The sequence below is a fragment of the Carassius auratus genome, unplaced genomic scaffold (genome assembly GCF_003368295.1).
Source record: "Carassius auratus strain Wakin unplaced genomic scaffold, ASM336829v1 scaf_tig00043140, whole genome shotgun sequence".
Classification (NCBI taxonomy): Eukaryota; Metazoa; Chordata; class Actinopteri; order Cypriniformes; family Cyprinidae; genus Carassius; species Carassius auratus.
In genome coordinates, this window is record NW_020526764.1 from 1,908 (window position 1) to 11,768 (window position 9,861).

Consider the following 9,861-nt stretch of genomic DNA (forward strand, 5'->3'; position numbering starts at 1 on the left):
CAACTGAAATGGATTCGTATTTTCGTAACTGAGATTATTTAAACTGGACTGATATTTCAAATGCATTACATATTTGATATGTACTTCTGATAAGTAGTTGTGAATGAATAATAATACATCTTTATTTACAGAGGTTTCCTATTGATTCGTATTAATGATGAGTAGCGTTTAACCTGAGCTTTACAAAACAAATTCCTTTCATCGTCTCCAAAACAGATGTGGAATGTCAGGGAGCAGCGAAAATGGAAGTGATATAGTGATAATCATGTTCGGGCGTGAGCGCGCACGGGGCATTAGCTCCCCCTGCAGGTGGACGAGGAGCAGCAGCGGCGCGCATACGTAACCTGCATGTGTTTGTGTGTGGGGTGGAGGAGAGGAGAGGAGAAACGAGACTCAAACTCTGAGAAAGGCGCCACATAGAAACACCAGCGCAGGATCAGCAAGATCTTCCTATGAAGGTACACTAAATTTTCTTGGTGTGCTGTAGCATACATGTTTTAAAGGCAGGGACGGTTCAAGTGCTTTCCAGGATTTCTGGCGAGCTCTTCATGCAGATGGTCCGGTGCAAATGTAGCACGTAATTAAAAATGGCGCCAAAGATTAAGTTGAGAAACAGCAGACGCTGCCCCTAAATAAATGTTTACATGTATTTGACCTCTGTATTAATTCTATAAGCTCCTGGTTTGGTTTGCTTTAATATTGTTAGTTACTTTAAATCGCGTAGCTGCTAGCCCGTGCGCGCGCGCGCCGTTGTGTGTCAAAGCCGTCATGTCGCAAGTTCGGCGCGCGCGTCCTGGCCTGAATGTGCGCCTTATCTTATTTAACCCAAGGGTTTGGTAGCGAACCGACAAATGTCATCAAACGCATGCCCATGTTTTTGCAGTTTAAGTGAATATATGAATTTTTGTTATGTTTAGAGAGTAAAACATTCCCCGTGCCACGGTCTGGGTGGTCCGGATTCAGCGCTGCCGTGATATTGGGATAAATTAGCGTTAGACATTATTAATATTTTATTTTATGTTTGCGTTAGAAGTTAAATCCGCAAAATCTATGTATTTGTGCAATAAAAAAATGTTTCTGATCTACGTAGCTTTGTATGTGGACTTGTATGTGTCGTGGTATTATAAATTGTTGTTTTTTAAATATATCAAAGTGCAGCAGAGGTTGTGTATTAAAACACTGTAAAATTGATTTGGATTCAGTGGGAAAATTAATTATTAATAATAATAGTTTTGTTTACTCTGGCATTAAAATGGACAGCTATGTGACGTCAAGGGGCGTGTTCTGCAAGTAGCGTCACATGGAGCGTTAGCGCAGCGTGAGCTGCTGTTTGTTTATATGGAGCGAGACCATAGACCGTATGAGCGAGACGTCGAGTTTGGCCAGAAGTTTTTTTTTATTGTAATTCAGTTGAAATTAGCAGAAAGTTATAAGATTTTGATGTTGTATCTTTAAATGTATTTATAACCATATGTTTTTTAAGTTTGGCATATCTAATCAGTTTTTGTGAAAATCTGTGTTTGCTTTTGCTCAGTTAGTTGAGTAAATACTAATAAAAACACGAGGTCACTCGTCCTCTTCGTGTGGTGGTGTTCTGTAATGGAAAAATTGTTCGGCTTTAATCATTTTAAAGTCGTTGAATATTCGCCAACATGATTAAAAAAACAGTATATAAGGAGTGTTTATAATTTCCCAGCGTGAGTGCGTTGCACAGAAAATTGGAGTTTGCTAATTTTCAACACGGTGCCCTGGGTAATTTAAAAATCGGAATTTTAATTTAATGTAAATTACAGATGAAGCGGATAAGTTTAATGGTATGTACATCATGACTAGACTAGAGCAAAAACAACCAACTTAAATGTGAAGTTTTTACGTTTCACGAGCATTTCAGTCTACCATTGGTCGATTCAACAGATAGTCCCGCCTTTAGACCCACCGGATTGGTTGCCCCGATAATATTTTGCTGTGCTCAATCAAGCAGCAGCGGTTAGAAGCTGGTTAGAAGTCTAGTTGGCATACCGCAAAAACTACTGGGCATGCGCACATCAATATAGCGTAATTTTTCTTTACACCGTACAACGTTAATTACTATTTTTACCTTCTTGTAAGGGATTGGTGTAGACGTTAATAATTTTTGCTGTTAGCAAATCTTCTAACAACAACAACAACGGTTGAATAGCTCCGCGTTTTGAGTCTACGAATTTCTTCTAAATTGATTCTGCATATTAAACTCGAATAGAAGGACTAAGTTTTATAAAAGTATAATATTAAGTAACTTAACGTAGTTTTTAAGTTGAGTTAGGCTTGTAAAGTCTTCTTGAACGCTGAATGTGTGTCTTCTGGCTTTAGTCAAGCTGTGGCTGGTTGGGGGAAAGCAGTGCACTCAGCAGTCATTTAGATTTCTGCATCACTTGAAGGCCACAGCAGCTGATGATGAAGCGAAGCCGTGTCCCAAGCACCAGTGAGGACTCGGATAATGGAAGTAAGACAGACAAACACTTTATTTTCTAGTGCCAACTTGCCTCGAGCAATCTAAAATAGCCCTTTCTGGTAACACTGAAGTTGCATGTTATTAAAGTCACCGTGAAATCCCAGATTGGAACCGTTCTTATTTTTGCAATATGTTTATTGTAAATTATCTGCCCACATCATTATTATTATTATTTTAATACATGTGTCACAAGCCATCTCTTTATGCATAACTATTACTGCCATTTTTTAAAACTAATATAACCGTTAATAACATATATTAATTGTGTGTAATATATATATATATATATATATATATATATCATAACACTAACAATTAGTGCTGCTAATAACATGAATATCCCTCTTTCTCAGAATCTTCAGCACAACACATTGCATGCATTTGTTACTGTCTCTTTCAGGTAACTCCACATCCTGCTCTCAGCATTCCAAATCAAAGCACAGGAAACAGAATGGAAAAAGACCCTCAGAGGTACACAGATCTGCATTCACACTCCGAACCACCTCACATACGACCTTAACAGGCTAAAAGATAATATGGTAGATTTTTGTCACACATCTTTTGATGCATATTCCGATAGTCAACCCCCCCCCCCTTTCTTTCTCCTCCAGGTGTTCAGGACAGACCTGATCACTGCTATGAAACTGCATGATTCATATCAGCTGAATCCAGAGGATTATTATGAGCTGGCAGATCCCTGGCGGCAGGAGTGGGAGAAAGGGGTTCAAGTCCCTGTTAGTCCCAACTCCATACCGCAGTGTATAGTGCGGTATGAGTTGTATTTTTGTTTTAACAAGTCAAATTATTCTTCTTTAATGGATGCCATTGATTTATTCCTGTTTTCTTTTTCCCTGCAGCACTGTAGCTGAGAAATCCCCCGCTCCTCTGTTCATCAGGCCGAAGAAGCTGATTCGCTCATCTGAGTCATCGATGCTGGGATACGTGGGTATTCAGACGCTGGCTGATGGCATGTGTCGTTATGACCTGAATGAGGAGGACGTCGCTTGGCTGCAGATTGCTAACGAGGAATTCAGTAAGATGGGTGAGCAGATACAGTCAGAGTTTTCATTTGACCCATTACGCACTCAAATTTCTTACTGTTGGAACAAATGTTACGTGTGACTAACTGATTTGCTTGTAGGCATGCAACTCCTGGATGAGCTGACAATGGAGCGGGTCATGGAGGAGTTTGAGCACCGTTGCTATGACAACATGAGCCACGCCATGGAAACGGAGGAGGGGCTTGGCATAGAGTACGATGAAGACGTGGTGTGTGACGTCTGTCAGTCCCCTGACGGCGAGGATGGCAATGAAATGGTGTTCTGTGACAAGTGCAACATCTGTGTGCATCAGGTGTGTATGTGTTTGTGCACCTGAGTGTCTGAATGCATGTGCAAGCACATATATGTATAACATTATATAACAATGTACCTCCCCACAGGCATGTTACGGTATACTGAAGGTTCCCGAGGGCAGCTGGCTTTGTCGTACCTGCGCACTGGGCATCTTTCCAAAATGTCATCTGTGTCCTAAAACAGGAGGGGCCATGAAACCCACTCGCAGTGGCACCAAGTGGGTTCACGTCAGCTGTGCCCTCTGGATACCAGAAGTAAGGATGCATGCAAAACTTAAGACTTATAAAGTCATTTTGTTAAGAGTAGTGTGTGAGCTCAGACTGGTTTTTGTTGTGTGCTCTTTACTTCTAGGTAAGCATTGGTAACCCTGAGAAGATGGAGCCTATCACTAATGTGTCCCATATACCCAGCAACAGATGGGCTCTAATATGCTGCCTGTGTAAAGAGAAAACAGGAGCTTGTATTCAGGTACACAGTGCTGATGTCTAACTAATATACAGATGGTTAATGTCGTTCATTTAGATATTCAAAATCTTCCAGAGGGCCTAAAGTGCATTTTAAACCTGAATATTTTCTCTCAATTTGAGCTCTGGAGAATAAAATATCATCAACTGATACCATCAGTAATTTAAGGTTGAAGCACTTAGTTACCTTTCATAACCTTAATAAAAAAGTGACACAATACAAAATAAATAGTATTTCTGAAAAATGTTTGAAATAATGTACATTCACATCGGTTGAGGTCATATCAGTATTCTGATAAAGGCTGTTTAATTTTCCATGGACTGAGTCACCTCATGGGGACCAACATGTTGAGATCACATGACTTTTCTGATATTTCCGTAATCCCCCTCAGGTATTGGATGCTTTCACTCTTGGAATAAATTAATAGTTGCTGACTGCCAAAAGTAGTTTTATTTGTTCAGTTTGGGTTTTGCAAGATGCTGCATCCATGCTACTTGGTTTAAATGTAGAATTATGTTAATAATAGTAGAATTATTCATAATAATAAAAAAAAATCAACTTCACATTTTCCCCATCTTTCTATTTCTTAATCCTGGCATTCTCTCTTTCAAAATCCCCCTAGTGTTCTGCCAAAAGTTGCCGTGTGGCATTCCATGTGACCTGCGGTCTGCAGTGTGGGTTGAAGATGAACACAATCCTCACAGAAGCAGATGAAGTCAAGTTTAAGTCTTTTTGTCCCAAGCACTCAGGAATGGACTGGAATGAGGAAGAGGGAGATGATGACAGGCCAGTGAAGGTCCAGACCAGCGAAGAGAGAGGGAGAAATAGAGGAGTGAACATCTCATCCTCTTCACAGCCCAGGCTAGCACAAAACCCAGAAGAAACCAGACTCAGTGAGCGTAAACTTCGAGTTCAGCAGTTGGAGGACGAGTTCTATCGCTTCGTCGCCGCTGATGAAGTCGCAGAGCACCTGCAGTTGCCCCTGGAAACTGTGGACTTCCTGTTCCAATACTGGAAATTGAAAAGGAAGGTGAACTTTAACCAGCCACTCATCATGCCGAAGAAAGAGGAGGAAGAAAGCCTTGCCCGTCGGGAACAGGAAGTGCTTTTGCGACGACTCCGCCTCTTCACGCATTTACGACAGGATCTAGAGAGGGTAAGTTTTGCAAAGCCATTCTGTAGCCACATTACCACTTGGCACAATATAAAGGAAGACAGCAGCCACCAGTCACAGCTCAAGACTGTTGAGCCTAAAGTATTCTTCAGTTTTTTGTACATACAGTCTAATGCACAGCTTTTCAAAGTAATACTCCATTTGATAGCTTTTGTGAACGCAGGCTCTCTAGAAAGCTTAAGCTTAGACCAGTGCTCTGTTTATCTCTGGAAGTTATGACCAATAAAAATGTCTTTGCACTTCTTTCATAACCCTCTCACACAAGCGCTTATCAATCGAATGCAATTTTCATGCGCATCTCGTCAGTAAAGCTGCTCCTGTGATTAGAAGTAGATCTCCAGCACGTGCTTTCAGAGCGGGATTGCCAGGTTTTCAAAACAAATCCTGCCCACTTGCTTCTCAAAACTAGCCTCAAAACTAGCCCTGATAAAAATTGCGTAGGGTTGCCTTGGTAAAATTCGCATTTCAGGGGCTAAACATCACGTTATTGGTATATATTGGTCCTCTCTGCCTTGTGCATATTAATCAAAATCATTAAACATGATAGAAAAAGGGCGAAACACCAAAGTTTCTGGCGCAAATTATTTTGTAATTTTAAGAGCAATAAACATATATTGCAATGTTAAGGAATTCATGTTTTTTCATTCAGATATGTAAATCAACATGTATAAATAGAATCGGTCTGAAAAAATTAATCGCTAGATTAATCGTTTAAAAAATAATCGTTTATCCCAGCCCTAACCCGCGGACATGAAAAACAACTGCCGACTTGGCAACACTGGTTGGCCTTTACTACACAGAGCCGTAGTTCACTGACAAGCTACACAAAATCGTGTTCAAAATCAGCAAATGGAATCGATTTTTGTAATCGATTTTGTGTAGCAAAGTTCAAATGATTTGCAATAGTCACTTTGTCGCGTCCATGACACGGTGTGACAACTGTTGCAGCGGCTGTAGACACTGTGTTAGTGAGTTGCAGATATTTCAGTGTGGGTTTTTGTGGATTAGTATGAAAATAACCATCGTCCAGTCATCAATTGTTGGATTCCTATAATTGTTTTGTTTTTTTTATTCAATATTGTTACTAAAAAACTGTTTTCTCAAGGTTTTAAATTACTGTCATCACTAACATTTGACAACGTTTCTGTCCCTGTGTCGTTCTGTCACGCCACAGTCATTACAACACCTGTATCTCTATCATTAGACCATAAAATATGTTGCTTGGCCAAACCCAAATAGAAAATACACACTAGCCCGTTTTTTCAAATAATAGGAGAGTCAAGACGTCAGAAGTGAAGGAATTTAAATTTATTTTATGGAAATGTAATATAACTCTCTGTGAACTCCAGCTGCAAGAATTTAAGATTGGGACCCTAAAAACTATTCCCACTGCACAAAGGAAGTTTTAGACAAATAAACCATTTTTACAGAGTAGGTAAGTCTTTAGATTATTATGTGCTATATTGCCACAGCTGCTGAGAGTATCTTTCATGTTTAGAAACTCCACACAATGGTTAGTTCACCCAAAAATGAAAAACTGTTATTTATTAACCCTCATGTTGTTCCAAACCTGTTCATCTTCGAAACGCAAATGAAGATATTTTTCATATTCTCTTACTGTTTTTCCATTTAATCTCCATGCAATCGAATCACTCATTAAAAGTTGAAAAATATATTGAAAATGAATCAAGGGGTTTCAAATAAGAAACTATCGCTTTAAATAATGAACAGATTTCATTTAGGCCTTTGTTCATACATTAACATTGCAGATGCATAGAGCAAATCAACTGTAAACAAAAGCTCAGTCATGCTTGCTTGACATGCAAGAACAAACCTTATCAAGAAAGATGAGAAAATATTAGAAATAACTTCATTTGTGTTCTCAAGATGAATGAATTAGGCTGAGTAAATTTATTTTCATTTTTGAGTGAATTATCACTTTGTTTTGTTTGTAGAATTCATATGTCTCACCTACATATATGTGTGTTCAGGTGCGTAATTTGACATACATGGTCAGTCGCCGGGAAAGAATTAAACGAACCTTGTGCCGAGTTCAAGAGCAGATCTTTCATCACCACATCCGGCTGCTCGAGCAGGGACGTGCCACTGGTCAGTATGATGCTCACTGCACTCACTTGAATGAGTATATTTCAAATATGAGAATATATACAATACAATATATATCTGTCTTGTCTGTATTCCGTTTATTTTTTTATTTTTTAAACCATTACCTTCTCTCCTGGTCAGGTATATCTTCTACTAGACGTTTGGAGGAGGCTATGTTTTACTTTCGGACAGCACCTCCTGTACCTGCATCCCCTCAGCCTTTGAAGGGTCACTGTGGCCACAACAGCGCCCTGGGCACCACTATTCAAAATCACGAGAATGGGAGCAACACCTATAGAGTCTCAAAGCATATCGAAGCAGACAAACCTGCAAAGATGCCCAGATTGGAAAGCCTGGTCATGGACAATGTTCCCAGTACTGAGGTGGTTGATTCAGGCTCTGCAGGTTGTAAGACGGCAGCTTCAGCTATGGTGACACGTTCAGAGGGCAGACTGAGGGGCTGTGAATCTCATAGAAGAGATGAGGAGAGCGAGCGCCCCCTGGAGGACAGGAGGAGGAGGAGCAAGCTGTTGGAACAGGTGTCTATAAAAGACAAACTGAGACAGTCGAAGTCTATGGAGGACGCGGTGAAGAATGAGACTGATCATGACAACTTGGATGACAGATTACTGCTGTCTCACAGCAGAACCACTGCTAGTTCTGTAGTCACTGCTTCGACCACTTATAATGTATCACCGAGGAAGACCAACTCAAGCCATCATCAAGAAAAAATTGTGCCAAATGGAACAACTAGGCGGAATCTGAAAAACTGGGGTAGTTTCAGAATTCCTAAACGGAGTGAAAGAACGTCATCGGGGAAAGATGGACAGGACAGAAATGACATGGACCAAAATTCTTCCTTAATTTTTAATACAAGTCCCACCGCCACAACCTCCCCTCAAATTAGGACCCGGCTGCGGACAGGAAGTGAGAACCGAAGCCATCTGGAAGAGTCTGATCTAGGCCAATCAGAACAGGGTAAGAGGTGTCATACTCAAAGACTTCGAAGCCCGATGACTAGACGTTACGGTTCAGATGTGATCCAACGTGGAGTTCTTGCATCATGAAGTGTCTAAATATATTATATTTCTCATTTTCATTTGCTCTTCAATGAAAGGTGAACAGGTGGAATATTTATTTTTCTATTCTGTAATTTCTGCTGTTGCTGAAACTATTTTTTTGAGTGTATGTCAAAAACATACGCAGAGAGGTGTCAAAGACCAAACGATTGGCTGATGACGAAGAAAAAAAGTCTTCTTAATGAATGAAACTTAAAATCAGGTTAAATTAACTGGCACAATTTTTAGATGAGTTATTAGCATTTATAACATATGTTACCAGCGTGAAACAAAGCCAGTACAGCCCAACTGTCTTAAGTTCCACAGAATTACTGCACTTAACTGTTTGAAAGAATATCATATCTGACCACAACTCTAACCAGTGTCCAAAATTTGGTTTTATTCACCCAAAAATAAAAAATTGATGTTTATCTATATGTGAATTGGTTTCTTCAGTAGAACACCAACAAAGATTTTTAACTCGGACTCTTTCAGTCTGTCAATCATATAATGAAAGTGAATGGGAATCATGGCTTTGAGAGTCAAAAAAACACAAACAAAACGCTGCAGCTCTTGACGATACATTGATGTGTAAAGACAAGAAAAAAATTGGTCTGTGCAAAAAAACCGAATGGTATTTATATCGTTTTTACCTCTGATTCACCGCAATGTATGAACTGTCCTGATCTCAGACTTATAAGTGCATTACCACCACCTATCTCTCGAATGCACCATTGACACTCTCAGTCTCAGTTGAGAGTGTCAGTGGTCCACCTGAGAGATAGGTGGTGGTAATGCACTTATAAATTCAGCGATCCACCGTAATGCAAGAAGACGTGTCACGCAGGCTGTTGAGAACCACTCGGGACAGTTCAGACATTGTGCTGAAAAAGGTAAAAAACTATATATAAATACTTTTCAGTTTCTTGCACAGATCAATCGTTTAATGTCTTTACACATCAATGTATCGTCACAAGCTGCAGGGTTTAATTTGGTTTTGTTTGTGTATGATTTTATGACTCTCAAAGCTGTGATTCCCATTCACTTAGATTATATGACTGACAGACTGCAACGGTTTGAGTTAAATATCTTTATTTGTTTCTTCAGTAAAACACAGTCACATACATCTTGGATGCCCTGGGGGTAAGCAGATAAAGATCAAATTTTCATTTTTGGGTGAACTGTACCTTTAAGACTTTTAAATTGATTTCT

General features: G+C 39.7%; 1 protein-coding gene across 1 annotated transcript; it reads left to right on the forward strand.

The window, feature by feature from the left end:
* Nucleotides 1–351: 351 nt before the first annotated feature.
* LOC113086324 (protein Jade-1-like) lies at nt 352–9,633 on the forward strand. The gene is made up of 11 exons (XM_026255409.1): nt 352–458; nt 2,350–2,482; nt 2,892–2,962; nt 3,103–3,260; nt 3,349–3,533; nt 3,633–3,844; nt 3,933–4,100; nt 4,198–4,314; nt 4,934–5,467; nt 7,477–7,594; nt 7,733–9,633. Exons 2-11 carry the CDS (start codon nt 2,431–2,433, stop codon nt 8,656–8,658), a joined length of 2,541 nt encoding a protein of 846 aa, XP_026111194.1. The 5' UTR covers nt 352–458; nt 2,350–2,430; the 3' UTR covers nt 8,659–9,633.
* Nucleotides 9,634–9,861: the final 228 nt, after the last annotated feature.

Coding starts and splice junctions, on each gene's coding strand:
- LOC113086324 (XM_026255409.1), top strand. CDS start 2,431: ATGATGAAGCGAAGCCGTGTCCCAAGCACCAGTGAGGACTCGGATAAT. Junction 2,963..3,102: donor ATGGAAAAAGACCCTCAGAG/GTACACAGATCT, acceptor TTTCTCCTCCAG/GTGTTCAGGACAGACCTGAT. Junction 3,845..3,932: donor GCAACATCTGTGTGCATCAG/GTGTGTATGTGT, acceptor ACCTCCCCACAG/GCATGTTACGGTATACTGAA.